This window comes from Chrysemys picta, chromosome 8 (genome assembly GCF_011386835.1).
Source record: "Chrysemys picta bellii isolate R12L10 chromosome 8, ASM1138683v2, whole genome shotgun sequence".
Taxonomy (NCBI): domain Eukaryota; kingdom Metazoa; phylum Chordata; order Testudines; family Emydidae; genus Chrysemys; species Chrysemys picta.
Window position 1 is genome coordinate 34091100 of NC_088798.1, and position 21037 is coordinate 34112136.

Genomic DNA, 21037 nt, shown 5'->3' on the forward strand with positions numbered 1-21037 from the left:
CATGGCACCGGTCTCTGGCACTGGTAGGAATGGCACCACCATGGTCACTGGGGAGAGAGACTGAATCGGAGGTTGGGTCTTACTCCTCCAAGAAGCCTCTTTCTAGCTACTCCTCCAGGCATTTCCATCCTTCCATGCATCCAGACACAGGAGTACCATCGAGTGCATGGTCAGGAGGTCACTGGGGACCTACGCCAGTCCAGTGGTCCTTTTGGAACCCTGGGGTTTTCCCCAGTTTCCAGGGCTTATTCCAGGGGCACCTGTTGGGTGACCTCGGAAAGAAGGGCGTTCTCATCCTTTTGGACAGCGCCTGGTCTGGACTCCGGTACTGACCCCGGAGCCAAACTGCATGAACCAGCTCAACCAGATCCTGCTGAGTAAGAAAGAGAAGAAGAGCTTCATGCAGAAATGAGGAAATATGGGACTGCAGTTAAAGTTAAAGGGTTGGGGAAAAAAAAAAAAAACTTCAAGAAAACTCAAAATGCTGGTGTTGGCCTCCTCCCCTGATGAAGCAGTCTCAGGAGAAGGTGTGTTGCCTCCCCTGAATGATGATAAGGCTCACCAAGAGTTATTGAAGAGGGTGGCCTTAAGTCTGGGTATACAGGTAGAGAAAGTCCTCCCATAGCCTGGTTGACATTTTAGCCACTGCGAGCCTTTCAAAAGTAGCTCTGCCTCTCAATGAGGCCATTATGAAACCTGTTAAGACCTGGTAGCAGACCCCCATGTCCCTTCCCCCCATGTCAAAAAGGGTTGAACAAAAATACTTTGTTCCTGCCCAGGGTTATGAGTTCCTGTACACCCTTCCCCCCCCCCAGGATCCCTGATGGTAGCTGCTGCCAATGAGAGAGAAAGGCAGGGTCAACAGGGTGCAACCCCAAAAATCAAAAGACTCAAAGAAATTAAACTTGTTCAGTAGGAAAGTTTATTCTCCTGGGGGGTTACAACTCAGAACTGCAAACCAGTAGGTGCTGCTGGGAAGGTATGATTTTAATATGTAGGACTCCTTGCAGAAGTTCAAGAACTTGCTCCCACAAGAGACTATGCAAGAGTTCTCACTGGTGGACAAGGGAAAAAAATCAGTGATGAGGACCTTGTTGTAAGCTGCTTTGGATGCAGCTGACTCAGCAGCCAGGTCCATGGCTTTGGCAGTGGTCACATGCAGGAGTTCGTGGCTACAGTCCTCAGGACTCCAACAGCACCTATCTTTCGAAGGAGCTTCACTCTTTTCAGAATACACTGATGCGAAATGGCATGGTCTGAAAGACTCCAGGGTGACCCTTAAATCCCTTGGATTATACACACCTGCTCCTTCAAGGAAGCCCTACAGACCTCAACAGCCATCTGGTATGACATCCTTGGCTGTATGTCATGATCTGCAGAGAGAGAGAGAAGCAGAGATTTTAGGCATAGGCCACCACCCCCTTCTACCTCAGTGTCAATGCCTGCCCCACCCAGTCATCCAGGGGGTTCTAAGCAGGCATTTTGATGGGATGCTCGAGGACACCATACCAGTTCCCGTGATGCCAGACCCTGTTTCGCCTTTATTTGCAAATTGCCTTTTCTCAGTGCTTGGTCCCGTATCGCCACGGACCATTGGGTGTTGAACACTGTGGGATTGTGATGCACCCTCCAGTTTATTTCTACCCTTCCTTCCCACTTTCCCTTCCTGTTTCTTCAGGGACCCCTCTCACGAAGAGCTTCTGGTTTGGGAGGTTCATTCTCTTCTTCGGCTGGCTGAGGTGTGGAATTTAAAAGTGAAGGGGTTTTATTCCTGTTATTTCCTAATCCCAAAAGCTAAGGGCGGTCTCAAACCCATTTTAGACCTGCGGCGGCTCAACAATTATCTCAAGAAAATAAAGTTCTTCCTGGTCACCCTTGTATCCATTATCCCCTCCCTGAATCCCAGGGATTGGTACGCCGCCCTTAGGAGATACCTGTTTTCATATATTGATATACCAAGGACGCAATGTTCCTCAGATTCGTAGCGAACCACTCACACTACCAATTCACAGTTCTCCCATTCGGTCTGTCTGCGGCTCAGCAGGTGTTCACAAAATGCATGGTGGTAGTGTCAGCTTTCCTCAAGAAGTTAGGGGTGCAGGTCTACCCTTATCTAAATTATTGACTAGTTAAGGGCCAGTCCAGGGCTCAGGTAATATCCAACGTTCAACTCATTCAGTCAACCTCGGTCCCTAGAAAAATCATGCAACAGGTCCTCAAGGAATTCAATTTGAAGCACTTGGAGGAGAGGAAAGTGATCAGGAACAGTCAACATGGATTCACCAAGGGCAAGTCATGCCTGACCAACCTGATTGCCTTCTATGATGAGATAACTAGCTCTGTGGATATGGGGAAGGTGGTGGACGTGATATACCTTGACTTTAGCAAAGCTTTTGCTATGGTTTCCTACAGTATTCTTGTCAGCAAGTTTAAAAAAAAAGTATGGATTGGATGAATGGACTTTAAGGTGGATAGAAAGCTGGCTAGATCATCTGGCTCAACGGGTAGTGATCAATGGCTCGGTCTAGTTGGCAGCCAGTATCAAGCAGAGTGCCCCAGGGGTCGGTCCTGGGGCCAATTTTGTTCATTATCTTCATTAATGATCTGGATGATGGGATGGATTGCACCCTCAGCAAGTTCGCGGATGACACTAAGCTGGGGGGAGAGTGAGATAAGCTGGAGGGTAGGGATAGGGTCCAGAGTGACCTAGACAAATTGGAGGTTTGGGCCAAAAGAAATCTGATGAGGTGCAACGAAGATAAGTGCAGAGTCCTGCACTTAAGATGGAAGAATCCCATGCAATGCTACAGGCTGGGGACTGGCTGACTAAGCGGCAGTTCTGCAGAAAAGGACCTGGGGATTACAATGGACAAGGAGTTGGCTAGGAATCAACAATGTGCTCTTGTTGCCAAAAAGGCTAACAGCATATTGGGCTGCATTAGGAGTATTGCCAGCAGATTGAGGGACGTGATTATTCCCCTCTATTCGGCACTGGTGAGGCCACATCTGGAGTATTGCGTCCACTTTTGGGCCCCCACTACAGAAAGGATGTGGACAAATTGAAGAGAGTCCAGCTGAGGGCAGTGAAAATGATTAGGGGGCAGGGGCACATGACTTATGAGGAGAGGCTGAGGGAACTGTGCTTATTTAGTCAGCAGAAAAGAAGAGTGAGGGGGGATTTGATGGTAGCATTCAACAACCTGGAGGGGGTGGAGCTAGTCTGTTCTCAGTGGTGGCAGATGACAGAACAAGGAGCAATGGTCCCAAATTGCAGTGGGGGAGGCCTAAATTGGCTATTAGGAAACACTATTTCACTAGGAGGGTGGTGAAGCACTGGAATGGGTTACCTAGGGAGGTGGTGGAATCTCCATCCTGAGAGGTTTTTAAGGCCCAGCTTGACAAAGCCCTGGCTGGGATGATTTAGTTGGGGTTGGTCCTGCTTTGAGTAGGGGGTTGGACTAGATGACTTCCTGGAGTCTCTCCCAACTATAATCTTCTATGATTCTATGAACATTCAAGGCCGTATGGCTTCTGATAAATGCAGAAAAATCTACCTTCACTCCAGTGCAGAGTTAATTGGGGCAGTGTTTGATTCTACTCAAACCAGGATCTCCCTCCCAGAAACTTGGCTGTTCTCACAGACAACACTGCAGCCATGTTTTACCTCAACTGGTCAGGGGGAGCTCGCTCTTCCCTCTTCTGTCATGAAGCAATGCAGCTATGGGACTTTTGCATAGCCCACTCAATCAACCTCGAAGCCTCTTACCTTCTGGGAATGCAAAATGAGTTGGCAGATCACCTCAGTGGATCTTTTCCAGTCACTACATGTGGTCTTTGTGTCCAGATATGGCAAGAGACATTTTCCAGTAGTGGGGGACTAAGACAGGTCTATTTGCGAACAGGTACAACAGGAGTTGTCCCCAATTGTGCTCCTTATAGGAACACAGTCCAGGTTCTATCACGGATGCCTTTCTACTATCCTAGATGGAACATCTTTATTATGTGTTTCCCCCCCTCCCCCCCTTTTCCGCTGGTGCACAGAGCTCTGCTAACGATTAAGCAAGACCAGGTTAATCAAATAGGCCCATCATGGGCGTGCCAATACTGGTTCTCCACTCTTCTAGATCTCTCAGTGGCAACTCCAATTGTGCTTCTGTTTCACCTGGACCTGATTTCCCAGGACCATGGTCAGCTGCTCCACCCGAACCTGAACTTTCTTCATATAATGGCTTGAAAGCTTCATGGCTAAATCCCAGAGAGCGGGATTGCTCAGAGCAAGTTTGTCAGGTCCTACTAGGTAGTAGAAAGCCCTCCAACAGAGCTACTTAACCTCTTGAAGTGGAAATGATTCTCTGTTTGGGCGTCCCAACATAGTGTCTTACCACGCGTTCGTCCATACAAGACATACTTGAGTATCTACTACACCTGAAACAGCAAGGCTTAGCAATCTCCTTTATCAAGGTTCACCTTGCAGTAATATCCAGCACTTCAGCCAGAAGGGTCTCAGAACTCTATGCCCTCACATCGGAGCTTCTGTACACAGTCTTCTTTAAAAATAAGATGTATTTTTGTCCTCACCCCAGTTGCCCCCCAAAAGTGTTTTTGTAATTTCATAGCAATCTGGCAGTCTGTCTACCTGATTCTACCCGAAGCTTGACATTAGACAAGCCTTAGCATTCTACATTAAAAAAGAACTACACCATTCGGAAACTCTACCCAACTGTTCATAGCTGTGGCTGACAGGATGAAAGGCATCCCAATCTCTTCACGGAGAATTTTATCCTAGATTATTTAATGCATTTGCTCTTGTTACGATCAGGCAGATGTTTCGCCAATAGCTGTCCTGACTGCTCATTCCACAAGGTTGCAAGCATCCTCCGCAGCATTCATAGTTCAGATCTCCATTCAGGACATTTGTAAAGCAGTGACCTGGTTATTGGTGTGCACACCTTCTCCTCCCAGTACACCATCCCTCAGCATTCCAGAGATGATGCCAAATTTGGCCAAGCTGGGGGTGTGTGGGTGTGTGTGCGCGAACTCTGATTCCTCCACCTATTCAACTGCTTGCGAGACACCTAGTGTGAAATGCATGTGCAGTCACTCGAAGGAGGGAAAAAAAAGTTACTAACCTTCCATAACTGTTGTTTTTCAAGATGTGTTGCACATACACATTCCATGACCTGCCCTCTACATTGGAGTTTTTTAGAAAGAAGGAACTGAGGGGGCATGGGATCAGCTGGACGCTTTTATACTGGCACTAAAAGCATGCAGCAGCAGATGGCGCTCAAGCTGCCCTGACCAGTACCACTGAGGGGGAAAAAATTTCTGGCAACTGCTCGGGGCATGCACCTACCTAGAGTGGAATGAACATGTGCAACACATTTTGAAGAACAACAGTTAATGAAGGTTAGTAACCATTTTTTCTTAGTCAAATCCTGAAGGGCTGTCAAACACCCTGATGTGTTAATGGTGATGAGTTTTGAAATTGTTACTTGGACCCCTTCCAGTCTATACATATATTACGTGAAATGAGAAAGAATAGTATTAAAGTTGGCATAAAACAAAATCTGTATAATGTTTTCACTTTATTTCTTAAAACTTCTAGAAGCTTGCACATCAGACAGATCAGGAAAGGTGGCAGATGTCAACAGACAGCCAGAAATCTGGCTCTCATCATCTAAGTGGACAATTGCAGCAGCTGAAGCAGGAGTTAGAAGAGGCTCAGGACACTGTCAATAATCTTCAGCAACAACTTCAGGCTAGAAATGAAATGGTTCAAGCTGCAAATGAAGCACTGCTTGTGAAGGTGGGTTAACATAGCAATGTGTTGTACGTGAGACATATTAAGGCGTCGGGGGGCAAAAACAAAGGCTTCCTTATGCCAACAAATTAATTACCCTCTTTTGCCTCATTTGTTTTTACAAGGAATGAGAAGTACCTAAAAGAGTTATTGTATAGGCCTAGAGTTTTACTCTGCCATGTGGAAGAACTGGATTTGAGAGCAGCAGGTGGATTACACAATGCTGTATGAGTGGATTGTGGCAGAGCAGTTCAGTCCACAATGAATTAATATACATCTACATATCTTATAACTCAGCCATTTTGTTTTATGCAAAAATGTCTTTATAAAAGACCAATTTTGTGTTTTACAAATGTAAAAATTCTTAAGGAAATACAGTATTGTGAATATATACTGTAATAATAATAGTCCATGTAACCCTGTGACAGGGTGCGACTCACCATTGCGGCGCCTCTTGTTGGCTATCTTGGGAATTAGCTCTGTGCCCTCTTCTGGTGGCATCTTGCCACCATCACTTCTGCTGCGGGGACCCAGATGACTCCTAGGTCTGCGGCATCTTCTTCATTACACAGCCCTCTGGCTGTGCCGCACTAGCTTCTGCCCCCTTCTGGGGGAACAGCAGTCCGTTGTGAAGCCACTTCCTGAGTAGGGACAAGGGGGGACCTGGGCCCGCCCACTACTCCAGGTCCCGGCTCAGGGACCCTGTAGATGACAGCCATGTGCTGCATCCACTCCAACCTCTGTCTATTTCTCTGGGTCACTTCCCCACAGTCTTAGCACCTTATCCGCCGTTGTGTCAGGCCTCAGCATGCCAGCAGTCAGCTGGGAACTCACTCTCGCTCCTCTGACCCCGCCCAGCACTGCTCTGTCCAAGATATTCGCTTCTTCCTCCTGCAAGGCAGCCAGTGCTCCCTCCTTGAGCTACAGGGAGCTACTGAAGCTGCTCTTTTCTGCAGTCCTCCTTACATGGGCCAGCCTGACCCTGACTGGCTGCTCCTCGCAGCCCCTCTCTGATTGGCTGACTCCTGTGCAGCCTCCCAAGGGCTCTATTAACCCCTTATGGGCCAGTCTGGGCTAGATGCCCAATCACAAACCACCATCTCTTTTAATTAGCTATAAAAAGATCATTCAGCTATGCCATACAGGGTGTGTCTACACTACGAAATTAGGTCGATTTTTTAGAAATCGATTTTATACAGTCAATTGTGTGTGTCCCCACTAAGCGCATTAAGTCGGCGGAGTGCATCCACAGTACAGAGGCTAACGTTGACTTTCGGAGCATTTCATTGTGAGTAGCTATTCCACAGTTCCCGCAGTCTCCGCCGCCCATTGGAATTCTGGGTTGAGCTCCCAATGCCTGATGGGGCAAAATCATTGTCGCTGGTGGCTTTGGGTACATGTTGTCAGGCCCCCCTCCCTCCGTGAAAGCAACAGCGAACAATTGTTTCTCACCTTTTGTCTTGGGTTACCCGTGCAGACGACATACCTCGGCAAGCATGGAGCCCGCTCAGCTCACTGTCACTGTATGTCTCCTGGGTGCTGCTGGCAGACGTGGTACTGCATTGCTACACAGCAGCAGCTCCTTGCCTTCATGGCAGCTGACGGTGCAGTACAACTGCTAGCCATTGTCGTCGTCGTCGTCTGCTGGGTGCCTGGGCAGACATGGGCGCTCTTGGCAGACCTCAGTGAAGTTGGTCAGGGGCACCTGGACATAAATGGGAGTGACTTTAGGTCATTCTCTTCAAGTTTTGTCTCATGGAGATTCAGTCCTGCCTGGAATATCATACGAGCTGGAGGCTTCTGCTTCAGGCTGTTCTCTCAGCCAGCAGCACCGCACAGTCACACCTACCCCAGCCTACCCCTTGCTCCCATGGCTCATGAAGCCTGTCAGTAGTAAGGAACAGTTCAACTATAGGCTGAGCAAGTGCAGAATGGTGGTAGAATGTGCCTTTGGACGTTTAAAAGCTCGCTGGCGCTGTTCACTGACTAGGCTGTCTGTGATTAGAAGAGCAAGCAAGGTGCACTGCGCATCACAGAGGCTTTGAAAACCAGTTTCATGACTGGCCAGGCTTCGGTGTGACAGTTCTGTGTGTGTTTCTCCTTGATGCAAACCTGCCCCCCTTTGTTGGTTTTTAATTCCCTGTAAGCCATGTCATCACTCACCGTGAGAGCAACGGCAGACAATCATTTTACGCCTTTTTTCCGCGCAGATGCCATACCACGGCAAGTGTGCAGCCCGCTCAGCTCAGCCGCTGCTGTTGTGTCCTGGGTGCTGCTGGCAGCAGACGGTGCAGTAGGACTGCAAACTGTCGTCATCGAACGACCTGCTTCCACTGCCACTCTGCTCTCCTGCAGACACCATACCACGGCAAGCATGGAGCCCGCTCAGATCACCGCAGCAGTTATGAGCACTGTAAACACCACTCGCATTATCCTGCAGTATATGCAGCACCAGAAACTTCAAAAGCATGCGAGGTGGCAACGGCAGCACGGTGATGAGAGTGATGAGGACATGGACACAGACTTCTCTCAAAGCACGGGCCCTGGCAATTTGGACATCATGGTGGTAATAGGGCAGGTTCATGCTGTGGAACGCCGATTCTGGGCCCAGGAAACAAGCCCAGATTGGTGGGACCGCATAGTGTTGCAGGTCTGGGATGATACCCAGTGGCTGCTAAACTTTCGCATGCGGAAGGGCACTTTCATGGAACTTTGAATTGCTTTCCCCTGCCCTGAAGCGCAAGAATACCAAGATGAGAGCAGCCCTCACAGTTCACAAATGAATGGCGATAGCCCTCTGGAAGCTTCCAACGCCAGACAGCTACCGGTCAGTCGGGAATCAATTCGGAGTGGGCAAATCTACTGTGGAGGCTGCTGTGATCCAAGTAGCCAACGCGATCACTGACCTGCTGCTATCAAGGGTAGTGACTCTGGGAAATGTGCAGGTCATAGTGAATGGCTTTCCTGCAATGGGATTCCCTAACTGTGATGGGGCGATAGATGGAATGCATATCCCTATCTTGGGACCGGAGCACCAAGGCAGCCAGTACGTAATCCAAAAGGGGTACTTTTCAATGATGCTGCAAGCATTGGTGGATCACAAGGGACGTTTCACCAACATCAACATGGGATGGCTGGGAAAGGTACATGACGCTCGCATCTTTAGGAACTCTGGTCTGTGTGAACGGCTGCAGCAAGGGACTTACTTTCCAGACGAGAAAATAACCGTTGGGGATGTTGACATACCTATAGTTATCCTTGGGGACCCAGCCTGCCCCTTAATGCCATGGCTCATGAAGCCATACACAGGCACCCTGGACAGTAGTCAGAAGCTGTTCAATGATTGGCTGAGCAAGTGCAGAATCGTGGTAGAATGTACATTTGGACGTTTAAAAGCTAGCTGGCGCAGTTTACTGACACGGATAGACCTCAGCGAAACCAATATTCCCATTGTTATTACCGCTTGCTGTGTGCTCCACAATATCTGTGAGAGTAAGGGGGAGACATTTATGGCGGGGTGGGAGGTTGAGGCAAATCACCTGGTTGCTGATTACGCGCAGCCAAACACCAGGGCAGTTAGAGCACAGCAGGGCACGCTGTGCATCAGAGAAGCTTTGAAAACCAGTTTCATGACTGGCCAGGCTACGGTGTGAAAGTTCTGTTTGTTTCTCCTTGATGAAAACCCACCCCCTTGGTTCACTCTACTTCCCTGTAAGCCAACTGCCCTCACCTCCCCCCCTTCTATCGCAGTTTGCAGTGGCAATAAAGTCCTTGTTTCAAATTGATGCATTCTTTATTAATTCGTCACACAAATGGGGGGATAACTGCCAAGGTAGCCCAGGAGGGGTGGGGGAGGAAGGAAGCACCGGGTAGGGTGGCGGAGGAGGGAAGGACAAGGCCACACTACACTTCAAAACTTATTGAATGCCAGCATTCTGTTGCTTAGGCAGCCCTCTGGGTTGGAGTGGTTCTTGGGCGTCTGGGTAAGGAGGCTATGGAACTTGGGGAGGAGGGCGGTTGGTTACACGAGCTGCAGCGGCGGTCTGTGCTCCTGCTGCCTTTCCTGCACCTCAGCCATACACCAGAGCATATCAGTTTGATCCTTCAGTAGCCTCAGCATTGCTTTCTGCCGCCTCTCATCATGCTGACACCACCTATCATCTTGATCCCGCCACCTCTCCTCTCGTGAGTCCCTCCTGTCCTTGTGTTCATTTTGTGCTTTCCTGCACTCTGACATTGTCTGCCTCCACACATTCTGCTGGGCTCTTTCAGTGTGAGAGGACTGCATGAGCTCAGAACATTTCATCGTGAGTGCGTTTTTTGTTGTTGTTGTTGTTGTGGTTTTTTTTTTGCCTTCTAATTTTCACTAGCCTCTGGGACGGAGATGATAGAGGGAGCGTTGAAACATTTGCAGCTGCGTGAGGGGGAAAAAAAAGGAGTAGAGAGTAGTATTTAAAAAGACACATTTTAGAGAACAATGAGTAGACTCTTTCACGGTGAACCAAGCTGTTAACATTACATAGCACGTGTGCTTTCTTTACAAGGTCGCATTTTGCCTCTTATATTGAGGGCCTGCCAGTTTGGTGTGAGAGATCACACGCAGGGCCGGCGGGCAACAGAATTCAGCTTGCAGGCAGACATGGTAAGCCACAGTCTTTTGGTTTCTTTAACCTTCATAACATGTCGGAATGGTTTCAGCGCCCTCATTTCCCATACCAAGCACCTGTTGGGTTGGCCATTTAAAAAGAGGGGCTGCGGTTTTTGGGTTAACGTGCAGCACACACCCAACTAAACCCCCCATGCACAACCAGTTCTCTGGGATGATCGCTTCATCCCTCCCCCAACTGTGTGGCTAACAGCAGGGATGATTTCTGCTCAGCCAAAGGCAAACAGCCCAGGAGGAATGGCCACCTCTGAATGTCCTCTTAATAAAATTCCCCTGTTTCAACCAGGTGACCATGAATGATATCATTCTCCTGAGGATAACACAGAGAGATAAAGAACGGATGTTGCTTGAATGCCAGCAAACACCAGGACCATATGCTGCCATGCTTTGTTTTGCAATGATTCCAGACTATGTGCTACTGGCCTGGCATAGTAAAGTGTCCTACCATGGAGGATGGAATAAGGCTGCCCTCCCCAGAAACCTTTTGCAAAGGCTTTGGGAGTACATCCAGGAGAGCTTCATTGAGATGTCCCTGGAGGATTTCCGCTCCATCCCCATACACGTTAACAGACCTTTTCCAGTAGCTGTACTGGACGTGAATGCATCCCAAGGCTTCAGGGCAAATTAATCATTAAACACGCTTGCTTTTAAACCATGTATTATATTTACAAAGGTACACTCACTAGAGGTCCCTTCTCCACCTTCAAGGTCCGGGAGCCCGCCTTGGGTGGGTTGGGAGGGTACAGGTTCTAGGATGATAAACAGTTCCTGGCTGTCGGGGAAAACGGTTTCTCTGCTTGCTTGCTGCGTGCTATCTTCAACCTCCTCCTCATCATCATCTTCCTCGTCCCCAAAATCCGCATCCCTGTTGCGTGAAAATCCATTGACGGAGTCCATGCAAAGGGGTGGGGTAGTTGTAAGGGCCCCCCTTAGAATGGCATGCAGCTCATCATAGAAGCGGCATTTCTGGGGCTCTGACCCGGAGCGTCCGTTTGCCTCTCCGGTTCTTTGGTAGGCTTGCCTGCGCTCCTTAAGTTTCACGCAGCACTGCTGCGGGTCCCTGTTATAGCCTCTGTCCTTCCTGCCCTTGGAGATTTTTTACAAATATTTGGGCATTTCGTCTTTTGGAACGGAGTTCTGATATCACAGATTCCTCTCCCCATACAGCAATCAGATCCAGTACCTCCCGTTCGGTCCATGCTGGAGCTCTTTTGCGATTCTGGGACTCCAGGGTCACCTCTGCTGATGAGATCTGCACGGTCACCTCTGAGCTCGCCACGCTGGCCAAACAGGAAATGATATTCAGAAGTTCGCGGGGCTTTTCCTGTCTACCTGGCCAGTACATCTAAGTTGAGAGTGCTGTCCAGAGCGGTCACAATGGAGCACTGTGGGATAGCTCCCGGAGGACAATACCGTCGAATTGCATCCACGCTACCCCAAATTTGACCCAGCAAGGTTGATTTCAGTGCTCATCCCCTCGGCGGGGAGGAGTACAGAAATGGATTTTAAGAGCCCTTTAAGTCGACAAAAATGCCTTTGTCGTGTGGACGGGTGCAGGGTTAAATCTATCTAATGCTGCTAAATTCGATCTAAATTTGTAGTGTAAACCAGGGCACAGATATAGGTGCAGGATGTAAATAGCTAGATGGCCCCACTCTTTTTAAAGGGAAAAGCTAAAATACAACAGGTATCAGAGTGTCAAAATTCCAGTGTTACCACCTAGTGTATAACTAGCAGGAGTAGCTCTGTATGGTGATGTCTAACACTTCTTCAACAGGTTTATTTTTTCTAATGTGCTATGTTAGATAAAAGTTTCTTCAGTAGATGTTCTAATTTACAGGTAGACCGTCCTGCTCCTCTGGGACAATGCAGATCACAAAGTCCAGAATAAAATGCATAAGAATCAAGACAAACTATTCTCAATTGAAGGGATCCAGCTGTAGAATGAACTTTCAGAGGAGGTTAGATTAATCTGATTACCTTTAGGAAATCATAGAAATGTAGGACTGGAAGGGATCTTGAGAGATCACCAAGTACGGCCCCCTGTGCTGAGGCAGGACCTACTAAATCAAGACCATTCCTGATAGGTGTTGGTTCAACCTGTTCTTAAAAACCTTCTTTGGCAGGAATTCCACAACAGCCCTTGGAACTCTTTTCCAGAGCTTAACTACCCTTATAGTTAGAAAGCTTTTCCTAATATCTAATATAAATCTCCATTTCTGCAAATTAAGCCCATTTCTTTTTGTCCTACTTTCAGTAGATAGGGAGAATAATTGATCACCATCCTCTTTATAATAGCCCTTAACATATTTGAAGACTGTTATCAGGTTCCATTCAGTCTTCTTTTCTCAAGACTAAACTTTTTTAACCTTTCTTCTTCGGTCAAGTTTTCTAAATCTTTTATCGTTTCTGTTGTTCTTCTCTGGACTGTTTCCCCATCTTTCCTGAAGTGTGTTGCCCAATATGATACAATACTTCAGCTGAGGCCTTTCCAGTGCCGAGAAGAGTAGGACAATTACCTCCCATGTCTGAAAATACAACACTTCAGTTAATGTACCCCAGAATGTTAGCCCTTTTTGCAAATGCATCACATTGACTCAGATCAATCTGGTGATCCAGTATAACCCCCCAGATCCTTTTCAGCAGTTCTACTGCCTAGCCAGTTATTCCCCATTTTGTAGTTGTGCATTTCATTTTTTCCCCTCATAAGCGTAGTACTTTTGCATTTTTCTTTATTGGATTTCATCTTGTTGGAGAATTGGTCTAAGGCTTGGTCTACACTAGCCGCCTGATTCGGCGGGTAGAGATAGATCTTCTGGATTGATTTATCGCGTCTCATCTGGACGCGATAAATCGATCCCAGAAGCGCTCCCCCGTCGACTGTGGAACTCCTGCTCGCCGAGAGGAGGAAGCGCTGTCGACGGGGGAGCTTGCCTACGCCACGTGGACCCGCAGTAAGTAAACTTAATTCAATCTAGGAAACGTCGACTTCAGCTACGTTATTCTCGTAGCTGAAGTTGCGTTTCCTAGATCGATCCCCCGCCCCAGTGTGGACCAAGCCTGAAATCAATTTGTTTAAAGTTGTTTTGAATTCTAATCCTGTTATCAAAAGTGCTAACAAACCCTCCCAATTTGGTGTCATCCACAAATTTTATAAGCCTGCTCTCCACTCCGTTATCAGATCATTAATGAAAATATTGAATAGTACTGGACCCAGGACTGACTCCTGCAGGATCCTATTAGATAGGGACCCTTCCATCCCCCACCCAGCTTGTCAGCAAATCATGGATAACTACTCTTTGAGTATGGTCTTTCAACCAGTTGTGCACCCACCTAGTAATTTTGTCTAACATGTTTCCCTAGTTTGTAGATGAAAATTTCATATGGATTGTGTCAAAAGCATACTAAAATCAAAATATAGTATAAACCTCTACCCCGATATAACGCAGTCCTCGGGAGCCAAAAAATCTCACCGCCTTATAGGTGAGACCGCGTTATATCGGGTTCGAGCCGGTAAGCCATGCCGGACTGGACCGGCTTCCCCAGCGGTGATTTAAAGGGCCTGGTGCTCCAGCTGCAGCGGCTGGAGCCTCTGGCCCTTTAAATCACCACCTGAGCCTGGCTACCGGAGCCCCGGCGGGGATTTAAAGGGCCCAGTGCGCCTGCCGCTGCGGGGAGCCCCGGGCCCTTTAAATCACCGCCGGAGCTCCGGCAGTGGGGCTCGGGCAGGGATTTAAAGGGCCTGGGGCTCCCCGCAGCAGCCAGAGCCTCTGGGCCTTTAAATCACCGCCCGGCAGCCGGGCTCGTGCGGTGATTTAAAGGGCCCCGGGCTCCACACGAATTTGGATATAATGCGGTAAACCAGCGGGGCTCGGGTGGCGCTTTAAAGGGCCCGGGGCTCCCCGCTGCTTTACCGCGTTCTATCCGAATTCGTATTATATCGGGTCGCGTTCTATTGGGGTAGAGGGGTATTATCTGCTTGCCTCCTATCCACTAGGCTAGTAACCCTGTCAGAGAAGGAATTAGGGTGGTTTGGCATTATTTGGTCTTGACAAATCCATGCTTGGCTATTCCTTATAACCCCATTATCCTCTAGATACTCACAAACTGATTGGTTAATAATTTGTTCTGGTATCTTTCCATGTATCAAAGTTAAGCTGACCGATCTATAATTCCACAAGTCCTTTTTGTTCTTCTTTTTAAAGATAGGTGTTATGTTTGTCCTTCGCCAGTCCTCTGGAACCTCACCCATCCTCCATGATTTCTCAAAGATAATGCCAGTTACTTTTTGATGTAGCTTTTCCGCCATAAGCAGAATGACATTCACAACATCAATCATCTGCTTTTCCTCTTCGCAGGAAAGAAATAGAAAACCTACCCCAAGTAGAGTTCCCATTCCCCAGTAAGGGAGGAAAGCCAGAGACTCCATGAAGCCTACTGAGGACATAACTGTTGCTAAATCTAGTTTACGTAGAAGGCACTCAGATACTCTAGTGGTGGATGGCAGTGTAAAACCCTGAGAAAGAAGATGGTACTTTACTGCTAATGCCTATTGCTAGTACACTGCCCACTCCACTAGTTACAACTTTGACATTTGAGGTACTGCTTCTCAAATTCTACTTCTATACTCATCTTAATTTTCCCAACTGTCTCAAACCTATGATTTTGATTTTCTTTATTATAATTTTTGCAGTGACAGCTGGCAAGAGACTCATCTTTTATACTGATTTTTTGCTGCCCATAGTATCTTTTTAAAAATGCGAGTTTTTCAGACTTTTCTCTCCACAAGTATTCACATTGTGCTAGATAGATTATGGAGTTCCTCAGTCCCAGTAGTCATCTTTTTCTCTGAGAAATTTTATTGATGAACTATTGATGTCACTGAGGATTGTCAACTCTAATAAAATTTCTGTTTTTATGGCAAACATTACTTCTGTCTCCTCTTGTACACTCCAACTCTAGCTGAGGGCTTCCTTCGTGGAAGTGCTGAGTGTGGGTGGCAGTTAATTCCCCTCCCCCCAATTTGGGTATAATTTTTTCCCCACTGTTTTATAGCATGTCCCAAATGGGCCATCTTGGTGTGAATGTCTTGTTCTGGAAATTTAAGATGGCAATCATTCTCCATTTTTTTCTAATGTCCTTCATTTTGGAAATTGATTTTTTTCAAAGAGTGAGTTTTTGAAGCCAGAAAAATGATAGCACACTTTTCTAATGAGATACGCTTACAGTGAGATTGCCTTCCACATGATATTCCAGGCATTGATATGTTGGAAATATCGTAACTCTGCCCTTTTGTATGCTTTTGATCATATTGCTGATATGGCACCAAATAAAAATTGACCCTGATGTTGGTACTAAGAGACTTTGCAGGAGAAACATCATTTTATTGTTTGTATAACAGTAATGCCTAAGAGTGCAAGTCATAACCAGGACCAGTTGTGCTATGCACTGTACAAACACAGACTAAAAAGACCCAGAAAAGTTTACAATCTGTTACTCTGAAACCTATCTACAGACAGATTGTTGGCTGGAGGAATACAAGGAAATGAGACAGTATTGGTCAGCATGAATGGCAGTGGTCTCAGCACATTAGTGGCCTAGCCATTCAGGTTTTTTGTCGGCATCATGGCAATGGAGAGTTTTAAGGAGGGATTAGAAGAAAGATAATGAGATAGCTTCGTCAACGTTTGCAGGGGAGCTCCTTACAAGCATGAGGGGCAGTATGGGAGAAAGCATGAAGGAGCTTGTTTGAAAATGTGACCAGTGGATGATGGTGGCTGGCATCATTTGCCAGTCAGAGGCAAAATTTGACATCTCTATAGTGAGTGAGAGATGATAGGTAGGGTGGGGATAGGCCCCGAAGGGCCTTGAAAGTGTTTGATGTAATAGAGAAGGGGATGCAAAGAGGAGGTGTTAATGATGGAATGAGAAAATTATCTTTGCGGCAGCATTCTGAATGGATATGAGCAGGGCAAGACTGCAGTTGTCAAGGCCAGAGAAAAGGATATTGCAGTAATTGAGACATGAGGCGAGAACCTGGATGACTGTTTTAGCCACGTAGATGCTATGCAGAAAGAATAGGCAAGATTTAGACATAGGCCGGACATGAAGACCTAGAGAGAGTTCCAAGTCGAAGATGATCCCAGGTTATGGGATCGAGTGAGAGGCAGGATTATGATGTTTCCACAGTTATTAAGGAGATAGTGGGAAATGTATTTACACATGGCACAGAATACAGAGGATAGTTCTAATGGACTTTAGTGGGGCAGCTCCCCCACTCCAGCTGAAAAGGGGAAAGTCAGCCCTGGGAGAAGGTTGTGGCTGAGAGCTGCTAAGCTGGGCTGATTAGGGAAGTGGCGGCAGCTGGGTCATGCCCTAATCAGGCCACAGCTGGCCTGTATAAAAAGGCTGTGAGCCAGAGGCCCAGGAGGCTCTCTCTCTAGTCTTGGAGGGAGCAGGGCCTGGCTGCCTGCAGAAAGGGTCCTGGGAGTGAAGCAGGGCTGGGGAGAGCCAGGGGAGCTCCAGGCTGGCAATTCCCCAGGCTGCAGGGCCTGGTCCAAGGCCCACAGAGGTACTGGGAGGCAGGCAAAGGCAGCAGGTCCGAACCCCCTTGCCTATGATGAGTGGCTTTTACATTGCAGTCCGCCCCAGGGAGCGGGGGCTTAGTGATGACTGGCAGTAGCCCAGACTGAGGCAAGGTGGGGATTAGAGGGTTGGGGGTTCCCCAGAGATGGGAGACCCAGAGGCAGAGTGTGGGGGTTATTGCCAGGGGGCAGCACCCCAGATAAAAGGGCACCGGGGTCCGGGAGGGACATGGGGTAGGAAACAAGCAGGACACTGGCCTTCAGAGGGCGCCCAGGCTGGAAAAGAGCTAATTCCCTGAGACGACCAGCAGGAGACGCCGCAGGGGTGAGTCCTGCACGTTTACATGGACATTAGCATTTTTTAAAAATGCAAAATATTTGTTTTTATTGCATTGTAGGAATCTGAAGTAACGAGATTACAAACAAGAATTGCTGGGCATGAAAGAACAGAAGGCATCAAGAAGCTACCAATCCCGCTTGTATTATCAGATCATATGCTCTTCGATGTTCAAGAACAAGATTCTTTCAGAAATTCTCATACGTCATACTTCAAACATAGAAAACTGCGTCGTTCTATAAGTGCTAGTGACCTAGGTGTTAAAGATGATGATTCTCTAGATCTATCAAAAACAATGTTAAAAGACTTCAAACAAATGCTTACATTAAAGCCCTCAATGATTCCCGAGAGTCAAAAGGATTTTCTTCATACTCCACCAAACAGTTTGAATGAATCTTCATTCGATCCCCTCACATACATTGTAGATGAAGATGCGACATCGGACAGTAATGACTTCCAGACACTTAGTGGAATGCTAAAATATATCAACAAAGAAATGAGGCAGTCTGAAAATGCTTCTGTACAAATATCATGTGGTACAAACTCAAAGGAGAATCAAGAATCTGGTTTGTGGTACAGTAATTCTTAATTTAATTGTGACTGTTTATATAGGGATGAGTCATTAACATTTGTCTTTATTTATGGCAGCAAGTTCCCAAATGTATCCAGGATGTGGATCACATTTTAGTGAGACCATTTCATAGATCACCCAGGGGTATTTTTAAATTAAAGATACACTGTCAAGTAACGAAAGCTCAAAATTTAACACTTTGTTTAAACCATTCAGACGACATAATATGTCAAGTTCTGCTCTCAGTTGTACCAGAATAATTCCACTAACTTTAATGGAACTACTCCCAGTTTATATTGGTGTAAATGACAGCAGATATTTCCCCCGTGTCAATAGAAATATTTCATAATTCATATATTTTATTAGCATTTCAATAAATAGAGTGTTTTTTTAAAAATTCCCCCTACAATACTGGGGACTTGAATACAACACTCTTTGAGGTAAAGTTTTTGTTTGCCTTTACTTTGGTGCCTTTAAAGTCTTGCACAACATAACTATTCCTAGTAGTGACTCCTAGGAGCTAACACTACCTTATGGAAAGTGAAACAGATTTATAAACCAAATGAAACTGACTAGTTCACTTTCACTATTGAAGCTGAGTGAAGTGCAGAATACAAATGGCACAACTGGAGAAAAATCTGATTTTTAAAATTCTTACAATTTTGATAGAGTTACGGTAATGTTGCTAATGACATTATTCCTTTAAAATGTATAATCTTTATGAGTTTAATAGGATTATAAATGAGTATTTCTTCACAAATCATTCTGCTTAATTTGTTTCCTTATTTACAAGATTACCATTTTTGTATTCTTATCAAAGTACTGTATAAGTCAGTGTGGAGTCTGAGCAACTGTTGGATACCTGTAGACTATATATAAATATATTTAATTATTAAATATTGAGATATTTTAGTCTATGGGTCTTTTGTATTATATTATGTATCTAAATGCTGGCATTTATGGATTTCCAGAGAAGTTGTCTCTTATTGTGGTAGAAACTATTATAAAGCAACACCTATTAACATTTCTAGGCCAGGCTGCAGGATGCGAGAAAGAGACTGTGGACATCAAACCTGCTGTAACTAGTTTACTTTAATGTTTGATCAGTTCCATAAGAGAGAGCTTATTTAAGAGAAAAACCTATAAGAGATATTACTGCAAGACCACCCTCAATACAAATGGATTTTGATCCGGAAAATTAAACAAGGAAGTTGAAAGTAAGATTCTGACTACAAATACTACTTTAATTAGCATACGTATCTATTTCAGGGACAAAGATTGTGAAGAAAGACTATCACCCTCTGACAAGCAATAAACCATCAGTGGAATTGTTGCAACACAGCATAGCATTCAAAAAGGAAATTTTAATTTAGTAATGATGAACATAGTTAAATATATTTACATTGATTGTAAATCCCAATGCTCTTGTTTTTCCAATTTTAGTTTTAATATTATTGTTTTGAAATAATTTGTATAGTAACTTTTGGGGTTTTTTTGTTTTTTGTTTTTTTTAAGTTTCCTTAAATTATAGGGATAAATTTGGGTGGTCCTTTGTGACTAGGATTTTTAAAATCAGAGTCCTTACTCTTTATATCTAAATTCTACCTAAAAGTGTTCCTGAGTCATTGCTTCATTCTCAGTTTTTGTTGAGAACATTTTATCTTTCGTGTAGTGCGATTGTACTGTTGCTGACAAAAGGGGCTTTTCTTCAAACTGTCAAATATAAGACAATTTAGAATAAAGGTTGAGCATAATATTGCGTCAAGACTTTAAACAAAATCTTGCTTGTCTCACTTCCACAAATAAGCTCATTCATCTTTAGGGGAAGGAAACTCAAGGCCTCATCCAGCTCTTTTTGAAGTCCATGGACAAGTTTCCATGTGCTTCAGTGGAAGCAGAATTGTGTATTTAAGTTGTTTTATTTTAAATTGTAAATTAATACATGAAGTTATGTCATTTGGTTTTTGGCTTCTCAAAATCTGACTCAACTTAGCCCTTAAAAATGTTTTCACTATGCCCCAGTCTCTAAAGTTTAAAAAAACAAAACAAAAAGACAGATGTGTAAGGATCATATACAACAAATCCAGGAACTAGGTGGACTTAAGGGCATGAAGTCTGAATCCCCTATGCAATTCTGAATCTACACAGTTGAAATTCCAAAGCTTTAAAGTATTAAATCACTCAATGAATCATGCTAAAAATGTACTTGCTTGAAAAATGCATCAGCAGGGCCACTCAGAGAATTCAGGGGGCCTGGGGCAAAGCAATTTTGGAGGTCCCTTCCATACAAAAAGTTGCAATATTATAGAATACTATTTTCTTGTGGGGGCCCCTGCCGGGTCTGGGGCAAATTGCCCCACTTGCCCCCCTCTCCCCCGTGCGGCCCTGTGCATCAGCAAAGCTATTAGCAATGAAAGTATTTCGGAAGAGCAGAAAATAATATAATGCTGTTAAGGATTAAGGCCCAAATGTGCATATTTAGAAATCATTAAGGGTGCATCTCAGCCAGTAAAACTAGCACTTGTATTTCAGCAATTGTGCAGATGAAATTGCTATATAGACTCAGAGCTTAGGCATTTTTACAAGTGTCAGGAAAACCTGCTCCGCCAGTGCAACTACACATTGCTGGCAGCTCCTGAAATACATGTATAGATTTTGCTCACATAAACAAGGCCTAAATACACAAGGTACATGTTCCTACAGCTCCAAATAATGTTTAACTGGTTGTTTTGTCTGTTTGGAAAGATTTATGTAACGAAAGGACTTAGTTTACTTTTGGGAATAATTACATTTTACATTTTTTTAAATCAAGCCATTTGTTTCCCTACAGAATAACAATAAAATCTATTAGAACTGTCTTGGCCAATGTAATAACTGAAAAACAGTTCAAACGATTTAAACCATTTTTTCTCTAAACAAACCAGTAGGCCTCTAGGCTAATAATGTGTGTGCCAAGTTTCAGACAGATCTCCTTTAAAACAATAGAACTTTAAACATTTGACCTCTCAAACCAGGATTTCAGACGAAAGCTTAACCTGCCCTTAATTAGAGTTACATTACCACATCATTGGAATTTCAT

The 21037-nt window shown here is 45.4% G+C and overlaps 1 protein-coding gene and 1 long non-coding RNA gene across 15 annotated transcripts in view; one reads left to right on the top strand and one right to left on the bottom strand.

The window, feature by feature from the left end:
- CCDC18 (coiled-coil domain containing 18) overlaps nucleotides 1-18111 on the top strand; it is a 70352-nt gene extending 52241 nt beyond the window's left edge. For 10 of the 14 annotated variants that reach the window (XM_008165799.4, XM_065555559.1, XM_065555558.1 and 7 more), the window contains 2 exons: nucleotides 5606-5806; nucleotides 17449-18111. In XM_008165799.4, the coding sequence (XP_008164021.2) occupies nucleotides 5606-5806; nucleotides 17449-17976 (729 nt within the window). In that variant the 3' untranslated portion in view covers nucleotides 17977-18111. Of the gene's footprint in view, nucleotides 1-5605; nucleotides 5808-8010; nucleotides 9582-10344; nucleotides 10443-14824; nucleotides 15066-17448 lie in introns of those variants that run through there. The other 4 variants (XR_010590008.1, XM_065555561.1, XM_065555560.1 and 1 more) reach the window with 4 other exon arrangements.
- Nucleotides 9575-12001, bottom strand: LOC135973226 (uncharacterized). The gene is made up of 2 exons (XR_010590010.1): nucleotides 11150-12001; nucleotides 9575-10214 (listed from the first exon to the last, which is right to left on the bottom strand). It is a non-coding gene; the product is annotated as an uncharacterized LOC135973226 (long non-coding RNA).
- Nucleotides 18112-21037: the final 2926 nt, after the last annotated feature.